The sequence below is a fragment of the Mustela nivalis genome (assembly GCF_964662115.1).
Source record: "Mustela nivalis genome assembly, chromosome: 15".
Classification (NCBI taxonomy): domain Eukaryota; kingdom Metazoa; phylum Chordata; class Mammalia; order Carnivora; family Mustelidae; genus Mustela; species Mustela nivalis.
The window spans coordinates 15996980-16020734 of NC_139034.1; the positions used below are offsets into that span (position 1 = coordinate 15996980).

Here is a 23755-nt window from a genome sequence, read left to right on the forward strand (position 1 = left end):
TCTGCCCCAACGATCCCCTTCCCATGGGCAAGTTTAACTCTTTCTGCCCCATCTTGGGGCCCTACCAGGCACTCTGTGCCACTCCATCTTCCACTACTAAAAGTGTCATGCTCCAAAAGGTGGGACGGAGGTGTCACTGCCTAGCTTTGGTCCAAAAATAAGGTGAGGTTGGCAATGATTACCATGGGGTACTTGCTATTGAACTATATTCTTAGATATGGGCTTGTCATTGCTGTTACTAGTCTGAAGGACCACCATTAATAACCATGAACGGATGGCTTGGAACAAAGGAAATTTATTGTTTCACATTCTGGAGGCCAGAAGTCCCAAATCAAGGTGCTGGCATGGCTGCATTTCCAACAGTAGCTTGGGGGCAGAAGGCTTTCTTGCTTCTTGCAGCTTCTGGGGGCTGTCAGCCTTCTTGTGGGCTTCTCACTGTGTCTGGACCTCAAAGGTCACATCGCCTACTCTTCTGTGTGGAATCTCCCTCTGCCTCTTATGAGGGCAGTGAAATGGCCTTTAGGGCCCACCACTAATCCAGCATGATCTCCTCATCCAGCTGTGTCTGCAAAGGCCCCTTTTCCTTATTTGGTATCATTCCCAGGTTCTGGGTTTTGGACGTGGATGCATCTTTTGGGTCCCTGTTCAGCTTACTCAAAATGCTTGAATCCACCATTCCCTTTAATCCTCCCAGGTTTGCAAGGCGAACTTAGAATTATCAAGGACTGTTCATACCTGCCCACCTATAGGGCTGTTGTGGAGGATACGAGTTTCTATATGTGGAAATGCTCTGTAAACTGTCATATAATATGCACAGGCTAGTTACTATTTTATAATATTTTCAAAACCTCATAATACATTTTCATAATTGTGACTACCTCCAGCGGTGGTAAAGTGCCAGGGTAAAGTGGGGCAAACCAGACCTCGCAGACCTGTCTTCTCCTGCCTCGCTCACATCGGGCTACTCGCCAGGTCTCAGACTTTCACATCTCATGCCCCTTCCTCTGAAAAATGCTTCACTTCACATCCTTCTGTGGTCCCTGTCCAACTCCTAGTTTAAGCCCTGGCTCAGAAGCTACCTATTCTATGAAGTACCTCCAGGACCCACCCTCGATGCCCATTCTCTCATCCAGCCAGAAAGAATGGCACCTTCTGTGGGAACTCCCATGGCACATGGCATAACAGCGAGTCTCTTAGCTTGTACTCACTGGAGATTCACTGTCTCCTTACTTGCCTGAGGGTTCCCCAAGACCAGGACAGGATCTCTCTGTCCTAGGGCCTACCAGGGAGCTTAGTCCATGGGAGGGGTTCCGGACTTGACTGTAGAAGGAACAGAAAATGAAAGAAGGTAGAAACAGGAAGACAGAATCCTGAGAGAGGTGGACACAGAGTTACAGGGGAAAACACCGAGGTACTTAATGAGAATAAAGGCAAAAGCAGGCAGTGGCACATTCTGGAAATCGGTGTTTTAGAATATTATGATTATAGATTTTAAAGTTATTATTTCTGTTAATGAAGAGGATTAATTCTAATAACATTGTATTTTCAGAAGCTGTGTCAATGGAAGTAGGAAGCACAGACACAGAGCTGACATAAAGACTTTCAGTAAGAAAAGTCATTAAACAAAAAACTGCAGAAAGATGTACCAGCAATTGTGCATCTCGTCATTCTAGCCATCCAAGCAGGTTAGAATTAGGGAGAGGGAAGACCACGTGGTCTCTGGTCCTAGAGGCAGATGGACATGGCCTCTCCTGCACCTGATGCCTTCTGGAATAAGATCTTAGCAATAGGAGGCTGTCCTCGGGAAGTGGAAAGGCCCCAGATAGGGACACCTGGAGGTGGATCTGGCTTGCCTGTGTGATTGATGGGGAGATGTTACCTGGATGTTGTATTGCCAGGGTTTTTGAGGTCTGTTGTGGGTCTAGCAGGAAATTGGTCTGGCCTGGGTTAGTGCTGTTTGCTTTAGGAAGGAGAGAGTGAAATGATTTGTGGTCTCTGGGCAGAGGATCTTTCCTGAGCCTTCCAAGAGTCTCCCTCCGAGGTTCAAATCAGGTTAGGGGAAGGTTTCTTTTAAGAGCAGCTCTGCCTCCCAATTTCTTCCCACTTACTTGTCCATACTTGGAATTCTCTGAACGAAGAACGTTCGATTCTACAATTGGAACAAAACGCTTGAAAGCACGAAACGACTCTCACTAAAGCAGCGGCGTCAGAGAAGAACGACGTTTCTTGTCGAGTGGGTTCTGGGCGGGGACATCGGGAGTGTGTATGAGCAGCAGCACAGAGTGGAGCGTGCGGGGGCTAGACTTTTGTTAGACGGGGGAAGCTGGTGGAGGTGAATCCCAGCCAGAGAGAAGGCGGTGGGGAAACTGTCACGGAGCAGCAGGTCCAGCTGCCTGGCTGCCTGCAAGGGCCTGTTAAATTGGGAACAAGAGCTGGTTGGGAGATGAGGAGATGAGACAGAAAGAAACACACAGACAGCAAAATCTAAATGTTTGGTCAGGGCCCCATATGCTAGGCAGTGCATAGAGATTTTAGGATTCTTTGGGAACTGAAGATGTATTCGAGAAGAATACTTTATAGCAATTGTATTTAGGATGCGCAAGTGGGAACACCACAGACATGAGGTGGCCGTGGGGGTCTAGCGGAGAGAAGCTAGACCCCAGACAACAGACATGAAGTTTCATGTCTGAATACACTTTTATTTATGTAAAAGCATAACAGGTGAATTTCCCAGGTAGGAAGAATGAGAGAACAACTGAGTTAAATTTAAAATCTTTACTCCCAAGAAGTGGGGTGGCACTTTGTGGACAATGGGAGGTTAGGGCAGTTATATTCTGTTGTTGTGAGCATGTGCCCCAGGGTTAATTCTCTGTCTTTGTGGACCCAGTCCCCCACATTTGCCATAGGCCATCCTTACCCCCTGCCTCCTGGTAATCCCTCCTTCCTGTGGCCTTCAGGACACCACGTACTCTTGCTGACTGCTCTCCTCTGCCGGCCTCCTCCTCTGATTCTCCTTCTCCCCAACCTCTTGACGCTCTTATGTCAAAGGCCTTTGGACTGGTCTCCTCCGGCCCTCCTCCTCTCTTGATCCCACCCACGCTCACCTGCGCTGTGGAATCTGGTGCCGTCATGAGCAAGAATCCATTAGAGCTTCTCCTGATGAGTTGGAGGGCTTTCCCGTAGGACACCATTCTGTGACAAAGAGAGATGATGATGAATTAGGAGGCCACTTTTTTAAGACAAGATGGTGAAAACTAAAACCCAATGTCAAAGTATTTATAAATCTCTAGGTCATTGTATCAGCAGATGTTAAAGCATGGAAAGAAACTAGCACTGTTGTTCACATGGGGTGGGAGGAGGGCTGAGGAGGAGAGTGACAAGGAACAGAGGGAGGAAGGAGAGAGGAGCATGTGCCCAGGATAAAATGGGACATGTGAACCTTGTGTAAAATCATGTCATGTGTGTATAGTTGGATCTTCTACAATGTGTGGGAAGCTGGTCACTAAAGTCATAGTGGGCGCCTTAAAGTGATAACAGGTCAAAAAACTTTCTGTTTTATATTTTTAGGGGTTTCCTGAACACTTTAAAATAGCATGTATGAGTTATCAGAAAAAACAATGGACCTGTTTCTCTTTAGGGAGGAACTGAGATCATTTGATTGAGCTTTCCCCTTTCCTATAAGAGGCCATAAGTTGGCCACTGTTCCTTTAGACTTTCAATCACTATCCAAAAATTGTTTTCTTTTGCAAAATTATTTTAATTATTAAAACAACATATAATGGAAATATTCTGGTTTGCCACATTTCAAACTGGTTTGTCGTCTTTTTGGCAGGTGACACCACCTGGGATTCCTATGCCACCACCATGAGGACCGCATACACACCGAAGACCGGAGCCGTGCCTGCTTTAATTCGGTAGATCCCAATTTGTGTCAGGTTGATGTACACACCTTAAACTGTTCACCAGAATTCTATTATTCCAAGTCCAAAGCCAAGAGAAAGAGTAATCAGAGAAGGCTTATAAAAATGTCTACACAAAGAGCCTATTGCATGCACGGTGCTTCTCCAAGCACCAGATAGCCTCCCCCCTTAAGACAGTATCCAGACCTCTTACAGGAGAACTAAGAAAAGGAACATATGGATCCTTCATAAAGTCACTGTAGGTCATGCTTTACAACAGAGCCAGTATATAGGTTAACGGAATTGTGCTACCTAAACGTGGAGTATGAATCGAATCTATTACCTAGTACCTAGTAGGCAGGTGGTGACTATTGAATGAATGGCCAGATGAAGAACAGTTAGCACTTCTATCACCAACGCTGCTCTGGGAAGCTGGATGGCCATAACTCGCTCACCCTGATCTTCACTTCTCCACTTACTGCTTCCTCAGATGGCTTGCAGCTTCTCCATTTCCACCTGAATTGTGAGTGGTGAGAATTTCTGTCCATCAGCTGCCTCTTTAAGCTCGTTAGTGGGTGAGTGAGAGTGGGGGCAGGACACCCCTGTCATCATTCCTTGCATCCACGGTGGGTGGGAAATCACATGGAGACACTTCACCTGCCTGTGTGAACTGTTTCCAATAAAGAGGATCTTTTCACTCTAAGAGTTTGAGTTGTTGAGAAGTCATATGGGGTATGGGCAAGACGTGGCTGAAGAGTCAGGCAGAAATGGGTTTTAGCCTCTGCTCCATGCTCCTCCCCTTACTATCTCTTCTACCTTTGGCAGGTAACAAGCCATCTATGGCTCAGTTTTGTGGTTGGTGAAGTTCACGTGATGATCCCTGCCTCAGGTGGTGGTTCTGAGGATGAAATGAAGGCACTAGAACAGTGCCTAGCATCAAGAAGTTACTCAAAAATTTTCATTAATTTTTCCCCCAGCATAATATCTGATAGACTTTCAAACACTACAGGCCCACAAGACTCTTGATGTCTGACTTCCTGGCTATCCCACTGAGTTACATTATGTCCTCTAACCGGGAGATTTATCATCGCATGGTAATGATCATGCCAGCTTCCCAGTCAGTAACAGTTGTCTCAAGAAGAAACATTTGGGATAAAAGCCAAAAACAAATGGGTACTAATGGAGTCTAGGTCAGTGGTCTTCAAATTCGCGTATTTTTTAAGTTCACGGAAAACTTTTCATTATAAATTCAAATGATTCTGAAAGACGAATTGCATAGCCCATCCTATACATTGACAATTTAAACTAAAACTATGAAGTCATTAAAAAAATATATAGCCAATGGGTAACCTACACACCTTAACTTACCGATACTTACTATGATCTTTTTAAAAAATACACAAACTCTTCTTCAATAGACCATTTATTTCATTCCTTTTGCTTCTTGAGCTCTTATTCCACTCCACTTCCTGCAGACTCTTACCCTGCTGTAATATATTTTGTGTTTGAAAGCAATTTATTGATCACTGCATTATACTTTGCTGGAACTATTTTAGTATATTAATTAAAATTAATTTTTAAACATGTTATGTGACCCTAAGTATTGAGTTACCGTAATTATTTTTAGTACACAGTTGCTCAAAGCAATAAATATATTACAAATGTTAATAATTACTAAACACAAAAAGTAAGCTCTTTGGAATTGTAACTTAACGAGATAAATGTGACTGTTCTGTTTGCAATTAATTTATGTATCCAGTTTAAAGTGTTATTTTTGGAATGGAACTGCATTCAGCATCCATTTTTTTTCTACTTCTCATGTTTATTTTTCAATTTATAAATTCTAGTGTTGAGCAAACTGGTTCATGTAAATAAGTAGATGTGAATGAAAGGAGTTAAGTGTGGTGTTGTCATTCAAGACTTTGAACTCTTTCTAAGTTATATGCCAGAAATTATAAGGTGGTTTTTATGACTGAACAGCTGACAACTTGGTTGGGTTAGTCTTTTGGTTTTATTGAAAGGAAATAATTAGATGATATGCCATCCAGTTATTGAGTTATTCCCTAACTCATTTTTGGAGAAGTATTCTGAAAAGCTACATCTTAATACGTGACTATTAAATTACATCAGTTGTTCTTTCACTTGGGAGAAACTTGTTTAATATATTTTTTCCAATTTTGTTGAGGAACAATTGACATACATCACTGTATGAGTTAAGACATACGGTGTGATGGTTTGATTTACATACATTGTGAAATGATTGCCACAATAGATTGAGCTAATACCCATCTTCTCTTATAGATACAAATGAAACATTTACTATGCATTTAATGAGAAGAGAAAGTTCTACCTGTTGAAAATTAATTGATCTGGCAAGCCAGCATGTACTGCCATATGTCATTACATATTTTACAATATAGATAAAATGAGGAATGGCTGTACTGGATTACATATTTCATAATATGTTTGGGTTAAAAAAAAGACTTAAATACCCAATTGAATGACGGATACAAAAATCTGAAGGAAAAAAATAACAAAATTTTTGTGTATCGGTTTTACCTAGTGAATCTTTCAAATTTGCTAATCTGAGAAAAGATCCGAGTTGTGTTCCAAAGTATCAGGATTGCTATCCTGTACTACTTCACCTGTTCAGAGATACTCTTCTTTCTAGCTAATGACATGTCCTAGGGATTTTTTTTTTTAACTGAAAAAAAATCTTTAACTTTCAATGTGTGGGGCAAAGAGTCATTTGAAGCACTCTGTATTCTCTGCTCTCTTCTCAGAGGGTTCTCCTTAAAGAGGACTGAGCATTCTGTAATGGTTAGGAAATGAAAAACTGGACATTACTCTTAGCCACAGAACTCTACAGTGTACCTAAATTCAGGACATCCCCACATTGACCACATGTCCTGGTTAGAGAAATGCACTCCCTGTCTCCCCTTTCCCCATGCCCTCCTCACCCTCTCAGACCTCCAAAGGCAAACCCAAAGTAAGGGTATGGGATTTTAATGAAACTGAAGTCATCAAAAGCACACGAAGATTTTCCAAAGGCAACACAGCACAGATAGCTTTAAGGGAGTTGATTTTCAGATCTCCATCTCTCAGTGTACTCTTTCTTAACATGCCTCTGCCTGAAAATAAACCTCCGTACCTACCCAGGGGCTTTCTGTCCCCCATCTTTCTCTCTTCCTTGTATCATGGTTAGATATTATGACTTCACTTTCATTCAGGACCACAGTCCTACCTGAGCCTACACATCTGAATGATAAGTAAAATAGTCCATCATCCAGATGTATCCCACTTTCCAGATGTTTGGTTTCTTAAAGACAGTACCTCGGCTGTCTTTAAAGAAACCCAGGCTTCTTTAAGTCCAACACAGGCTTTTTTAAAGAAAAAGCCAATATGAAATATTTTAGATGTACACAAAAGAATATACAATAAATTCCTAGCCATTATCCACCTATAATAATCAACACATTGACACTTTTTATGTATACCTTCCACCCGCCTTCCCTCTGGATAATGTTGAAGCAAATTCCAGGCATTATATCATTTTAATCCAAAATATTACTTTTATGTATCTCTAAAAGATAAGGGTGCCTTAAAAATATGCAACAATACCTTTGTCTCAGCTCAAAAAGAAACAATTCCTTAGTATCAAATGGCCAATCAGCAAATTTTCCCCAATGTCTCATAATTAAAAAAAACAAAAACGAGTCAGTTAGAAATTAAATCCAAATAAGTTCTACACATTGCACTTGGTGATGATTTTTCAACCTCCTTTAATGCATAGGTTCCTCTTCTTTTTCTTTTCTGAGAATTTCTTTGTTGAAGAAACAGACATTGTTTTGGATTTTTCTGATTTCACCCGCATTCTGTTGTTTAAAATATTCCTCTTTTCATGCATTTCCTATAATCTACTATTTCAAAGACTTCATCTGATTCAAGCTGGGTGTTCTGACGAAAATACCAGATAGGTGTTATATATGTCCATCTGGGGCACAAGATAGCTGATGGACCCTCTTCTTGAACTGTGAGTAGGAACTGGTGACCATTGCCTGAATGCATAATTTCATTACAGCCTTGCAAACTAGTGATATCCCAGTTCTTCTGTATCTTCCTTTTATTACTTGAATACTTTCATAGAGAGAAACATTTCTTCACCAAGCATTTGATTACACTGAAGTACTATTTATAGGGGAGAGTATCTGCTCTTTAAAAAAATTAATTGAAAAAATTACTGAATTTCAGATGGCTGTTCTTTTAAATTCCATTTTAGTCTTCCCATACGTTTGTGAAGAACTGTCCTAAGGCACAGGATTGTTTCTTTTCAAGGGAATCTGGAAATTAAATTATTTCTGACACCAAGTGTTGAACCAGATAATCTTTAAAAAAAAAAAAAAGTTATAAGCAAAAGTATTTGATATGTGTACTGCTGTGAGATTTGGTATTTAATCCCTTATTCTGATTTCCACTATCTTTTCCCATAGCCAAAAAAGTATCAGAAGACTAGGATATACATATTCTCTTAGTGACCCTATTCCCAATCAGACACAGTACAATGATGAGTATGTTTGGAAATCACATTCTAAAGAAGATTTGGTCAAAATTGGGACTTCAAGAGGAATCAGAAAACACAAATGTCACCCCAGTCAAGTAAGCTAATATCTACATATTTATTTAATTTAATACTGTATCAGTAATCCATAAGAATGAGAGTCTAAATATATCCCAGATTCTTCATCGGTAGTTATGGTCCTTCTTATACTATTTTTTGCCTACCTTCTCACATTTATTTCTAACTACTTCTTTCTTATCATCCAAATTTTTAAAAAGATTTTTTAAAAATTGAAATTCACAGGGCATAACTTTAGCCATTTTAACATGAAGAATTCATTGACAATTAGTACATTCGTAATGTTCTGTAACTACCACATTTAACTCATTCCAAAACATTTCCATCATCCAAAAGGAAACCCCACACCCATTAAGAAATTACTTCCTGCTTCCTTCTTCCCTAGCCTCTGGCAATTACGAACCTACTTTCTGTCTCTGTGGATGACCTATTCTGGATATTTTTTACGGAGAATCATACAATTTTGACCCTTCATGTTTGGTTTCTGCACTTAGTACAATGTTTTCGATGTTCATCTATCCTGTATCATCTATCAGTGCTTCATTCTTTTTTATGGTTCCCTTTTATGGTTGAATAATTCTCTATTGTATGTGTATACCACAGTTTGTTCATTCATTTTTCCATTCACGGACATCTGATTTGTTTCCACCTTTTGGTTATTGTCAATAATGCTGGCACTCACAAGTATTTGTGTTTGGCATTATGCGTTCTCAAACTCCAAGATCTTTTGTCATCTTGTTTATCTAGAATCCCTTCTCCTGTCCGCCAAAGAAACGTATACATTCTTTAAGATGCAGCTTAAAGAGAGCTGTCTCTAATTCCCTTCTTCTCTAGATCAAAATAGACTCTCTTCTGGGCACAATATACCCTTCTTCTACCATAGAAAGCAATGCTCAACTATAGTAAAGGATTTCATTTACTTGGCTTTCCCTTGGAAAGGCACCTGGATGCAATCAATAGACATTAGGTGGTAGAATGGGAAGGATTTGGTGACTGAAAAGATCTAAAAGACAAGGAAGAGAAAAGAATGAAGGATAACATTTCTGGTTTTGGCTTGGATGGCTGGGTGTAAGCTGTTGTTTTTTGCTGAGCTGGAACGTGGGAAGGACCAAGTTTGGTAAGAAAGGGCATGGGAGAAATGTGAGTTCAGCTGAAGACATGTTGATTGAAAATTTGTCCAACGAGCAATTGCATGTACAGGTCTGGAGTCTGTGTGGAAGAGGAGAGCTGTAGATGTAGACTTGGGAGTCATTAGAACATACATACCCCATTTAACTTGGTTCTTCATGGCACCCATTTATTTTAATGAATTTACCCCTTCAATATTTGCTTTGAGATCTTAAAATTTAAAAAAAGCAATTAGTTACAATATTATACTGTGTATGTATACATACACACACACACATATACACACAAGCATTTATTTTTCCCTTTAGGTGTGTTGAAGGCTCCCAGCCAAGGAGAGAGAGACTGATTGGGTGTCCTGTGCATTCTCAGCCAATGGGCATAGTGAGGCAGATGGCCCTGTACACTTTCAAACAATGAGGGTTCCACACCAGGCCACAGCTGCTCCAGCACGTGAATGCTCTTCCCCTCGACCTGGATTGAGGGCGTGCTGCATTGTTTACTCTGCTGAGCCCTCTTGCTCTGCCATTTATTGTTTTTGTTGAATGGTTTTGACTGTGGCTCAGGGCCTGAGCTAGGATGAGACTAGCAGATGCTCCCGCTCTGCTAACAGACAGGATTTGCTTCTAAAGAACAGTTGTCCTGGGAGTTAAAATGTAGACTGGTGTTGGGAGCTCCTTCCAGGAAAGGGTGGTGAGAGGGGCGCCTGGGTGGCTCAGTGGGCTAAAGCCTCTGCTTTCAGCTCAGGTCATGATCCCAGGGTGCTGGGATTGAGCCCCTGGCTCTCTGCTCATGAGGGAGCCTGCTTCCCCTTCCCTCTCTGCCTGCCTCTCTGCCTACCTGTGATCTCTGTCTATCGAATAAATTAAAAAAAAAGGGGGGGGGGGAGTGGTGAGAAACAAGGGCCGGCTGATATATTGGTGACAATAGGGATGCATCCAAGTGTGGGCGGTCAGGTGGAAAACAGGCTAGGGGTGGGTGAGTGTTGCCTCAGAGGACTAGCACTACCAGGATGGGGATATAGATGTGTGTGCCTGATGAAGCCCTGGGTTCATCATCCCTAGGTTTGAGGTACAGGGTGAAGAAAGAAGCTGTAAATTGAGACAAAGGAGCAGCCCCAGAGGAAAGCCTGAAAGATGAGTATCTGAAATGCCTGGGAAAGGGACACACGAGTGTTCCATCATCATGTAACTTGTCTCTGCTATCTGCGGAGTGTCCCACTGGAAGTCACTGGTGACTGCAAGTCCCATTCAGGATATTAGAAAAAAACAACTTAGCTGGGCTTGCCAGTGACTGGGAGGGCAAAGTCTTCAGGCAGTGGATAGTTATGTGTACTACCTATTTATTTACTTATGTAAGCAACCAATATTTACTGAGTGCCTAGTATGGGCCAGACTCTCTTCTGAGCCTGGGGATGGAGCAGTGAACAAAACAGGAAAACACCCCTATCTTTGTGGAGCTTACACTTTAGTTGGGGAGACGACATCTGATTATAAATATAACACCCAGGCAGACTGTAATGTGCCATAAAAGATTAGAAAGGGATGGTTTTATGGAAAAAAAATGAAGAGAGTAAAGGGGATCTAGAGTGGAGTGGGTGGGGGAAGGGTTTGCAATTTGGGGTGGGATAATTTGGGGATGTGTTGTTTAGATGGTGACATTCACACTAAGACTTGGAGGAGGTGAGAGAGAATAGCCATGCTGATATCTGGGAGAGAACCTCTCTCTCTTTCAAAGGCAAAGCCTTAAGACAGGAGCATGTCTGGTGTTTTAAGGAATTGGGAGGAAGTCCTTGTGGATGGAGTGTGATGGATAAGGGAGAAGGAGGAGGAGGTGAGGACAGAAAACAAAGAGGTGGAGGGGTTTGGGAGGGAATGAGGGATAGAGGTGTGCTGAGTTGGGGGAAGTAAATCATGTAAGAGTCCTATAGGCCATTGCACATGGACGGTGACAATGACTCTGAAACATATGAGGAGCCCCTGCAGGATTCTGAGAAGAGGGGTCACGTGATTATACTTTAACAGGAGTGCCCTGGCCAAGAGTAGACTATCAGAGAGTAGATGTGGAAGTTGAGATATTGGTTAGGAGGCAAACGCAATAATCCAGGAGATAAATGCTGATGGCTCAGTCAGACTAGGGTGTTAGGAGTGGTTGGGAGAAATGGTTAAATTCTAAATATATTTCATAGGCAAATAAGGTTTTCTGATGTGAAGAATGTGGAATGGGAAGCAAAGAGATGGACCAAGAATGACTCCAGGGATTTAGGTCTAAAGACTGGCAAAGTTGGAGGGATCATTAACTGAAATGTAGAATATTCAAGACTGAGGGGTATGCTCAGGGGTTCAGGCGTGGGAATGTGGAGTTAGAGGTATCTAAGCTTGTAAGAGCACATATACAGGAGGACGTTGATATAGGGATCTGAGTTGAAGGAGAGGTCTAAGCTATAGATAAGTAAGAGTCTTTGTATGTGAAATAAAATGAGATTGGATGAGATCATTAAGCTAGAAAAGAGAAGAGGTTCAAGGACCAAAACTTGGAGCGCTTCACTTTTAAGAGGCCAGTGAAAGAAGCAGCGAAAGGGACTGAAGAAGGGGCAGCCAGTTGTGAAGGAGAAAACCCAACAGAGTGTGTTGTACTAGAAGCCAAGTGAACAAAATGAAGAAAAAGGACTGACCATTGTGTGAAATGCTGCTGGCAGGTCAAAGAAGATGAGGATAGAGTTGGCCATTGATTTTAGCAGAATGGAGTCCCTTGGTTGCCTTGACAAGAGCAGTTGTGGTGGAAGAATGCTTGGTTAGTGTGAGATGGAAAGCTTCTTGGGGAACTGGCTGAGTCTAGATTTGGGGTGGGAAATGTGCAAGATGAGTCTGGAACATCTTGCCATGCCACATAACAACAACAACAACAAAAAAACCATAAAAAACTACTAGAGTTATATTAAAATTATAGAAGTACCTACAGGCCAAAAATGATTTGAGCTTCTATAAGGATAATATATGCAATAGATTGAAACACATCGAATATGCTTAGATCTGTGAGTTCTGTAAACACACACACACACACACACACACACAAACTGGTGACACTTTCAGAGGATGATAAAAACCCAATTCATTACCTTAAAAACTGACAAAGGGGGAAAGGTCAAGCTTTTCTTTCTGCCTTATCTATATGAGCTATGCCACAGGTAAGCTAAATGGTAGATGAGGGAAAATGTCTCTTTATAAGCATATTCTAGCTAATAAATGAAAAAGAAATGATGGAATATCAGCTCTTTGTATCCACTAATCTAGGCATTAAGCGTCAATAGCTGATAACATCACACAAAGAGAAACAGCTGTATGTTATGGTCCTTCTTGCCACATACAGTCTTGCCAAAGGGATTTGTCCCATGTGTAAGTCAGTCTGGATCTAGCTGCCAATTACAGGAAATACAGGGAACAGAGGAACTTGTTAACCTGCATAATGTGTATGCATTCCACACAATCCAGAGAGTGGGAACCTCTTCACATCAAATGGCATTTTTTCCTTCAATAGATTATACGGGAAAGAAGGGAACGGAGAGGGACCCTGAAGATTAAAAGACACTTTAAAGACACATTTTGGGGACAGGGAATATATGTAACTATTTTGGGGGAATTTCAGTAAAAGGCAGACTGAGTAACACCTTAATAACTAGAAGGGAAGATAGGGTGAAGAGAGAGTTTTCCTTTCTAAGAGAAATGAAGGCAAGCTTGGATATTGGCAACTATGACCCCAAACAGAGGGAGAAATGGAAGTTGCAAGAGAGGAGTGAGAATTTGGGGGGTCATGGGCCAGTGTGGGCTAAACGCAGTGGACTGTGGTGTACCAGACACAGTGAGCCCTGCTAAAAGCACCTGCTGCTCCATTCCCATCACAGCATAAGTGAGAGCAGATGTGCTGGCTGGGTGGTGTGGTGGGCTGTGTGTGGAGGTTCTCATCAGAGGGCTTCAGCTTTCTCAGGGAAGTAGGAAGCAAGGTTATGAGAGAGTGGGATATGGAAAGAGGTGCTGGAGGTTTCAAGTTTCATGATCATAAAATTTCTTTGCAGACAGAGAGAGAGCCTGCCCTCTGCCCTCCTACATGCTCATTCTGAGGCCTCTCCATGGGTGGCTGGGTGTGTCTCGAAACTTAGGGCTCTGAGGGGAGGCAGCAGCTATCTGCTTGGGCACTTAGAGCCAAAGCTAGCATGAGTCTTCTCCTCTGGTCTTGGCTGGAGATTTCTGTTTGCAAGTACAACTCTTTGGACTTTGCAGTCACTTTTTCTTGTCTCAATATGAAAAAGTCAAAGAAATTACAAAGTACCTGTGTTACAGCTGCGTAAATTGTTGGTTCCTGTTGACAAGGCTCCTGCAAACAATGCAGTGTGGCAGCGGGGTGTAAAGGACCCAGAGGAATATGTACACACAGATATTCAGAGTCTTCATTCAATTGGGGAACCCATATGGATTTTCTTAAAAACTGTGTTTGTATTCATAGGAATTCTTTTCCTGGACACTACCTCAAGGTCAACCTGCGGCATCAATAAAGAGCTATCTCCCTTGGAAAATCACTGCTACAGAGGAAGAGGTTAGGAAGGCAATATCAAATCAGTTTGTTTCCAATACTAGAAGAGATTTTGTGGACAAAGCAAAAGGTAAACGTGTTCATTTTTCTCCTTTTCCTGGTTACGTGTTGTGCACTGGAGTTGCTGTGGTGAACACCCCAGATGTGGTGTCTTCTTTCAAGGAACTCACAATACAGACACAGAAAAAGGCAATTTGGTAAACAAAGACAGTCAGGTATGAAAAGGTGCACCACGTGGAAAATGCTGTGGGTACACGCAATAGGACATGTAGCCTGAAGGGACAGCCTTCCTGGGCCTGAAAAACGAGGATGGAAGAACCTGGAGAAGATGAAGTGGTCAAGTTAAACATGCTGTTTCCAGTTATTGTTATTTTTAAATATTGAAACGTACTTCTATTAAACTAATGCATGTATACAGTGAAATCAAATAATAGCATAAGGGCTTATTACAAAATAACAGCCATTCTTTGACCCCATTGATAATCAGTTCAATCCTTTTGACTATTTCTTATGTAATCCTCTATATTTTTAAATTATATGCATATATTGCTATTTTCTTTTTAGGATTTTATTTATTTATTTGACAAAGACATAGTAAGAGAGGAAACACAAGCAGGGGGAGTGGAAGAGGGAGAGACAGGCTTCTAGCTGAATGGGGAACCTGAAGCAGGGCTTAATCCCAGGACCCTGGGATCATGACCCAAGCCAAAGGCAGACGCTAATGCCTGAACCACCCAGGCACCCCTATACTGCTATTTTTGATTCATCAATTTTAGACATTATTATTATTGACTTCCTGTTATGGTGGTTAAGGATTTGGCTCTCCTGTAACTTTTTCTCTCACCCATTCCATCCATTCTCTCAAAAATTATATTACAAATTCTTGCTTAATTCATTGCTAATATTTATATTATGATGATATGAAGATATGATTATGTAATATACATATCATTGTATGTTGATATGATATATATCATTGTATGTTGATATGATACATACCATTATATGAATGGTATGAATGGAATTGTATGAATGGAACCTTCCATTCATTGTATGAATGGAACCTGAAGCAGGGTTCATTCATATGAATGGTATGAATGCAATTGTATGAATGGAAACTTCCATTCATTGTATGGAGCCAGGTGGTACTTTATGATTGTTTCCTTTCCTTTACATTTTCTTTTTTTTTAAATTTTGTTTTTTAACCAGAGTTAATAATTGCCTTTTTTTTTTTAATATGCTTAGTCTTCTATGTCCCTATCACTACTTTTTTCCAAATACTTTGTCACATACTTACCAGGATTTTTTCCAAACACAGTTTCAAACACTCTACCACTTCCAGTAGTTTTCCTACAGGTCATCTTTCGGACACCCTTCATCATTTTCCTCTAACCTAGACTGGTTGTTTTGTGGGTTTGCTGACCAGCTGTGCCCTGGGACTTCCTTTTTCATCATTCTGGAAATTTCTTTGGCCTCTGCCTGCATTGGATCTTATTTCCTCTTCTTCATTCTTATCCCTCTTCCCTGGTTTTGCTGAACCACATCTTCCAGTAGTTTCCTAAGAAAGAGTGCATGGGAGGAACTTTTTTGAGTGTGTGCTTCCCAATTTGGAAATATCCTTTCCTCTTCCTTATATTTGTCTGATAGTTTGGCTGGATATAAAATTCTAGGATGATAATCACTTTCCCTAAGAATCCATTCCTCCAAATGTCTTCTAGCATCCAGGATTTCTTTTGTAGAAGACTTATGTCATTTTGATTCCTGACCCTGTTGTATTTTTTTTTTTTCTGAAAGCACATAAGATCCTTTCTTTATGCCTGACATTCTAAATTTCACAACTGTATGCATTAGTAATAATCTTTTGCCAATGATTATGTTGGACATTCAGGGGCTCTAGAAGCTATAGTCATGTCCTTCAATTCTGGGCATTGTTTCCTGCATAGTTCCTTCCTACTTTTTTCCCATCTCTTTTTTCTGTTCTCTTCTGGGACTCTTATTTGTTAGATTGATCCTACAATTTTCTTACCTTTTCTCTCCTGGTATCTTTCTCTTTTTTTTTTTCTTCTGCTAACTTGAAAAATTTTTTACCTTTTAATGTAATTCTACTATTGAGTTTTTAGTGTCCAATCTCTTGTTCTCCATCTTGCTAATTTTTTTGTTCAATGAATAAAATTAATAAGGATATTTACTGCAATAAATAGACCCCCTGCCCTCAACATGATTATTTTTTTAATTAGCATTCTGTTTTTGTTTTATATATGTAGTAATTCTTATAAATTTTAGGATATTTATGATATACTTAATTTTCAACATTTTCATCTATTCCTTGCTTTGTCTCTATTTCTCTGAATGTTTTAATGGTCTAATGAAAATCTGATCTTTTCAAATTTACAAGAGAGCAGAGACAGATTTACTATGATGCTTATGAAACTTGTCTCAATTCTGTGGACAATTCTGTTTCTTGAAGTGAGTATATGGAAAATATTAGTCTCTAAGGTTCACCTTAGATAATCAAGGGAGATACTCAAATCTGATTGGAAGCTATATACAGAAATGTTGCTTGTTAGCTGGTGCTTGTTTTAGGTGGCTAGGTGATAGCTTTTTGTTGGGAAACCTGCAAATTCCTGAATTTTAGGTCAGTTTCTCCAGGAAGACAAACACTTGGCTGTTGGCATTCTGAGAGTAGGATTGGGGAGATAACTGGGATCTTTTTGCTTGCTGTGCAGATTCTCACCAAACCCTTCTTTTTCCTTTTCAGCATCCCACTATTCCCACCTCCCACTGTGCCTGATGTTGTGGCATCCCAAGCTTCTTTGGTTCAGATTTGCACCTTATTAACTTCTGGTTAGGAAAGGACAGTCAAATGACTCATGAAGTTAAGAACATGATGCAGGAACTCTATTCACTCTGTATGTAAACCTTCACCAGGCCTCTTGTTTTCAGCCTGAGCTGCAGTATCTGCCTTTCCCTGCACCTGTTACAGAAACCTGTTGGGGTTCTGTAGTGTGACTGAGCTCACTGTTTCGTTATAGTCTTCGGCAGTCACTTAGTTTTAGCTTCCTCTAATTTGCTAATTAATTCAAAACATCTGTCTTTGACTTACATCTTCTAAACATGTGTTGACCTCTATCTATCATTCTGGTGAACTTTGGGGAAGGAGGAGTAAAATATAATATAGATGATCTTTTATGAATCTAAATTGGATCATATTATCCTGTTGCTTTATTTCACTGGCTTTGCATTGCACTTTGAATAAAATCCAACCTTCCCTTTTTTCTGTTCATTCTGTCATAGAAGGCTGGCCTGGACCTTGCTTCCCTCCTCACTGTTCTTTCTCACTCCATCTTCCTCATTCACCAGGCTCCAGTCTCATGGAGTCTCATCCAGTCTCATCTTAAACTCCTATAAGATGCCATTTCCCCCCCACCTTCAGCCAGTGTGCAGACTGCCCCCCTTTGCCTGCATTGTTCTTCTTCCAGCTCCTTCTGGGATTTTACTGTGTCATTATGTAGATGGCAGCTTAAATGTCACCTTGCCTGTGAGAGATTTCCTTACTATTTTATCTGAAGAGGTGTGCTACGCCCTCATTGGTTACCTTCTAGCTCCTTGTACTTTGCAGTCATTTGTTTACTGATTCTTATTTTTTTGTTGTGTTTGTTTTGCTCTTTCTTCCACTATTCAGCAGGTGCCCCAAAGGCCTTTATTCACTCAGAATCTAGTGCAATATATATAGTCCAGTCCTGGTGTATAGGAGATGCTCTGCAAATATTTGCTGAATGACGGAAAAAAAATATTTTGGAAGTGCACTTTTTGAAGTTAGAGGAGTATAGAATCAAAAGACCTCCATACTTCAGATAAACATTAAGGGTGATGGGAAGACATTTGAAATGTCAGCATTCTTAAAAGATGTCTTCGAGCTTCTAATCAAAGTCCTTTCAGTGTGTGCAAATTATCATTTCCCCATGTGTAGATAAATACCCAAGACCTGCCAAGAGTCTCTACTAAATCTCTCAGCTCCATCTGCTTCTCTTCCTCCCCAAAGCCACTGCTATCCATGTCTCCTCCTTGTATGACCTCTAATCCAGCTCCCTTTCTGGTTTTGTTGCCTCCAATTCATAGCCCATCCTATAGCCATAGTGAGTTTCCAGATGTGCAAATTGATATCACCTTCCAGTTGAGAACCCTTCATTGACTCCCCATTGTCCTCAGGATAAAAGCTAAATGCTTTAATGTGAGTCTGTACAACCTGGTCCCTGCCTGCCATGCCAGCATTCTCAACCTCGACAACCCCCACTCTCCCTGCGAGACTGACTGCTCTCCTTTCTCCAGACTCACCATGCCCCCAGCAGCCTTATGCCTTTTGCACACACTGCTTCCTTTCTGTGGAACACCTGTCCCTCTCTTCTTTTAGCCTATGTCTATCCGTAAGTTAAGTCTAAATATAGGCTTTGTTTCTCTCCTGGGAATCTTCTCTGATCCTCCAAGTTTGGATTGGTGGCCCTCCTATATGTTTTTATAGATCTTATTCTTATCTCTTTTGTAGGGTTTATCACCTAATATTGTAATTCTCTCTCTCTCTCTCTCTGTATCTGTTTCTGTTTCTCTAATGCTTTAAGCATCTGGAACATAGGGACCATATCTTATCTCTGTATCCTCATTATGGAATTAAAGCAAATGAATGGGAAGCACTAAAGGGTGCTTGTTTTCAGATTCAGGCTTGGAGAACTTGGCTTTGATGAATTGGAACAGCAGGCAGAGATAGTAGAACTAGTTCTCACTTGGCTATATAGATTATGTGCCAGTGGGCCCACTGGTTTTGAATAGTCTTTGCTGTAGATGTACTTTTGAATTGGGCCTTTCTGCAAATGCCATAATAATCTTCAATGGGCCAGTTTCTCTCTTTGGGCTATAGCTATATTAGTGTAATATCACTATTATCAAGAGAAAAAGAAACAGAGGGAGCTGAGCTCCTGAGGAACAGGGATGGCTCCCTGGGAGGGGTCTGGGCCTTGGAGGTGCAGTTAGCATTGGGTCTGGTTAGCTGTGAGTCATGGTTATCCTGTCCATCCAAACTTCAATACCACTACGGGGACTTCAGGGGTTGGTGGGATCCTTTGTATCAAGAACTTCTTTTCTTAATAATGCTGAAGGAACTCATTAACATGAAATTTTAAAAAGGCAATAAAAGCATCAATTGAGAAGAACTAAAGATTACTGTAAGCATATATCACATAGTCACTAGAGTGTGGTTCAGGTTGTTTCTGTTCTTTTTTCTTTCATTCCCTCATTAATAAACATTTAGTGAGGTCTATTACTTTATTAAATGCTAAGGTATCAATGAAGAGTAAGACTTAACTTTATCTTCAAAGGAACTCAGGGAATCTAGATCTGAGTTGTCTCTTTTCTGGGTCCTCATCTCCAGGGGCTCCACTATGCTGGTTCATCGTGGTGTATGTTGTAAGGGCCTATTTAGCCAGAGCAGCTCCACCTTGACCCTGACCCTCCCCCCACACCAGGGAACTTACTTAAAAACAAGTCCCGGAAACCAGTCCCAGGTAACAAAGCCCAGATACAAGGGTGGGTCAGGCCAGGTGGAGGTATCCAATCAGTGGGGGTGCATACTGTCTCCCTAGCTACCAAGGAGTATGGGCCCTGCCCTTTGGGTGCCATTTGGGCGCCAATTCTGACCAAGGTGATAGGCTAGTTCAAATATCTACTATAGGGTAAATTGTAATTCAATTGGTCACTTATGTGTGACCTAGTAGGACTGTACAGCTTTCTCTGTGTTACAATCTCATTGGCCTCCTGTGCGTGGCCAGGTCCAACCACATGGCCTTTGCCCTTAAAAGCTAGTCTGTAAGGCAGAGAGAGGTTGCCTCTTTGCAGGAGACAGCCCTGGCCGGTCAGTTTGATTCTCAATGCTTGGTGCAAAATAAAGCTTTGCTTGACCTTCGCTTTGTATCAGTCTCACTCCTTTGACCATCGACCCAACAATGTAGACCAGCCCCTCAAGACCCTTTGCAAACTGACCCTCGCTTCTCCTCTTCACCTCAGCTACTTCTCCCTGCCCTGCATACCTTATCCTCTTACCAGCCAGACCATACTTCACAAACACACTGCGTACCTTCTGCTCCTCCTTCTGCTTCAGTGTTGACATGTCATCAAAGCACATCTTTTCCGTGTTTGCCTTTTAACTCATGTCTTCCTTCCCTCCCCTAGCAGAGCTCTTTGTATTCTCTCTGGCCTTCTGTAGCACCTACTGAAGGCTCCGAGGGAGTGATTCTTAAGCATATGGGGAGCTTGTTCACAATGTAAGTGGCTGGGTCCCACGTCTAGAGCTTCTCAATGTCTGGGATGAGATTCAGGAAGTGTGCTTTGCAAAAACCTTCCTGGGTAAGTCGGATATATTATCTCTGTGTGAGAACCATGGTTCCAAGTGTTAGGTTTAAGACATCACATTCCATATCTGTTTTTCCTGTATATATCTTTCTAATCACACTAGTTTGAGGTTGTCTCAAGGTAGAACAATGACTACATTATTTTTAATTTTGGCACAGAATACATATAGGAACTGAAAACATTTTGCTATTAAGTGGTAGCTCTAGGGAAGAGGGATAAGCGTATGTATCAAGTACTTCAATGGGAATTTGTTTTTCTCTTATAAAACTCTTAGTAATTTACAAAAACCAAGTTACAGATGGTGCTTGCCAAGAACAATACCAGATGATTTTTCAAAATATCATGAGATGTCCCAACATTAAGTCCTAGAGTTGCCTCTTCTATATAACCTTGTCTTCTCCTTGGGGCGCGTATGAGGTCATTATGAGGCCCATTGAGTATCACGTCCTCTTTTCCTGACTCATCTAAATGAAGAGGCAGCATGCAGTGAAACTTTCTCTCACTGTTCTGGTCTAGACAGAGATAATTTTTTAAAAATCAATAGTAAAACGCTTTTGGATGCCAGTAGATAACATCATATATTGTTTGATGTACTTTTGAATTTATTTTGAAAAGACCTATCGAAAAATGAGTTCAAAACAAGATTCGAGTTTAGTTTCAATAGTAATTGGCACTATTTGGATATTGTGTTTGATACCCATATTTTTAACACTTTTGTCCTGAATAAAGTTGGTGTTATAAGATGTGATTCTGAACCAACACTATAGCAAGAATTAGGGATGAACTCACTCTAAGGGACATGTCTTGCAACTCCTCTAATAATCTGGCAGTGCTTGTGGAACCTGGCATTTAGTCAGTGCTTCTTAGATATTTAATGAATAGTTGTTAGTGGAGTTGTTTCAAAGAACTAATAGTGCAATTATCCATCGATGACAGAAATGTTACCTAATCCTCCAGCAGTAAGGGGTAAGCTTCAAGTGGTGGTTTTCCAGATAATGCGAATGATATGCATTGCCCCATCTAGAGTGCTGTGAGATCTAACAAATAAAAATAAAGGATGACCTGTTAAATTTGAATGATTATATATAGTAGATAAACAATGAGCCCATGTACACTTACGCCAAGAGATTTTTCATTATTTATCTGAAATTCAATTTAACTGGCATCCTATGTTTTATATGTCAACCCTAGCCTTACCTAAACTCTCTCACTCTGCTCCCTACCCCTGCCCCAGGACTAGGCAGGCCTACTGGAATGAGGAATGCCTTCTGTGTCCCCCTGGCAGAACAAAAGGGCACTCCTAACTGACATACAATATCTTTATTAGAAGCTGCTTCTGAACATTGGAGCATACACTTCCTGTGCCTGATAAAGCAGAAAATTATTTCTTGGTTGAAAGGTCCATAAAAACTACATTGATTGTACCTCTAAATACAAGAAGAGCAGGTTTAGTGTGACCAGTTGGAAGGCAAAATGGGAAAATAGGACTCTTATTTTAAATAGCTTACAAGGACTTTTACACTTGTAACCCCACCCCAGCTCAGAAGATTAAGGAAAGTTCTCCGATGTCTCTGGAATGGAAAAATTTACTTCCCCGACCCGCAGACACTGAATTTCGACGGAATTACCAAGTTCCAGCTAAAATTCCTGAGTTGCAGGATTTTAGTTTCAAATATGGATGCTACTCAAGCCTACCAGTTGCTTCTCAGGGTCTAGGTAAGTAAGTACACCTGTAGCTTTGAAAGCAACTTCAGAGATTCTGTTCTTGTTCCAAGATTCTTCGGCATGCAGGGCCCCGGCAGGTAATCTTGGTAATAGTTAGGAAGAATGCCAGTTATCTCTGCATCCCTGCAAGGAATCAAAACTCTGTCTAGCTTCAAACCCAAGGAATGAGTAAGTCTTGGAAAAGAACTGATTGCATATGCTATGGAATGAATATATGCTCTGCCTTGTGGTGGGGAGGCGGCGGGCGGCGGGGAAGCAGTTGTTGGAATTGGAAAACAAAGGAAGGCTTCAGTTGTTATAAAATTACCAAAGAAGAGACTGGGTAGGATTCAAATTAGACTTGTCAGTTATCCACTAGAGGTTTAGCCACATGGTACATCTATCAAATATCTTCAGATTTGACAATGGTTCTAATGATCCTGATTCCTACTGTTTTCAACAGAGGTTTTTAAAAGTCCCATGGCCAAGCCATTTCGAAGCTACTGGTTAAATGTATAATTTCATGTCAGTCTGAGATAGTGATCTATTCCTGGCATGGAGTTGGAACCAAGTAGTGCTGTAGACAAATATCACAAGGATAGAAGCTTAGCATCTCGAGGTTAGAAGACAGCCTAGAAATCACCTCATCTAGATCCTCACACCATATGGGAATCCCTTTTATTCCATCCTTGCCAAGGGGTGATGTCGTCACTTTTGGGGGGAGTGCCCCACCCCCAAGACAACGCTTCCATTTTTGGATACTGTTGGAAAGTTCTCAACAGCTGGAACCTTTCTTGCTTAGGCTTTGGCTTTGGCTTTGGTTCTACTTCCTCCCACCAGCTGGTGGTCCCTGTAAAAGAGACATATAGGAATAAAAGCAGTATTTAAGGTGTCCTTAAGATTTACAAAGGTTGGGCATGTTGTAGAAATTAGGGTCTTCCATCACGTTTTCATTGCCTTTTTTTTTTTTTTAAAGATTTTATTTATTTATTTGACAGACAGATCACAAGTAGGCAGACAGGCAGAGGGGAAAGCAGGCTCCCCGCTGAGCAGAGAGCTGGATGTGGGGCTCGATCCCAGGCCCCTGAGATCATAACCTGAGCCGAAGGCAGAGGCTTAACCCACTGAGCCACCCACCAATTTTTTGCCCCAATAATTCCATGACTATCAGAACCCACATTAAATGAACAATACTCAGATTCAAACAAATGATTTTGATTTTGCTTGCACATGATACATCAGTCTGAATTATTTATTAGTCTAAATGTGCAATGAGTGCTGGAGGGACATATTTTCACTGCTCATCCGCACACACCTGGGTCACTGAATGACTCCTCTTAAGGTGTCACCCTGTCTGCTTAGGAGATGGCACAAAAGGGAAAGTAGCTTCTATGAAGGCATTTGT

General features: G+C 41.1%; 1 protein-coding gene across 1 annotated transcript in view; it reads left to right on the forward strand.

Moving 5' to 3' along the window:
- TEX26 (testis expressed 26) overlaps positions 1-23755 on the forward strand; it is a 31547-nt gene that overhangs the window by 1557 nt on the left and 6235 nt on the right. The window contains exons 2-5 of the mRNA XM_082700917.1: positions 3833-3914; positions 8390-8555; positions 14161-14317; positions 22186-22362. Of these exons, the coding sequence (XP_082557043.1) occupies positions 3833-3914; positions 8390-8555; positions 14161-14317; positions 22186-22362 (582 nt within the window). The remainder of the gene's footprint in view (positions 1-3832; positions 3915-8389; positions 8556-14160; positions 14318-22185; positions 22363-23755) is intronic.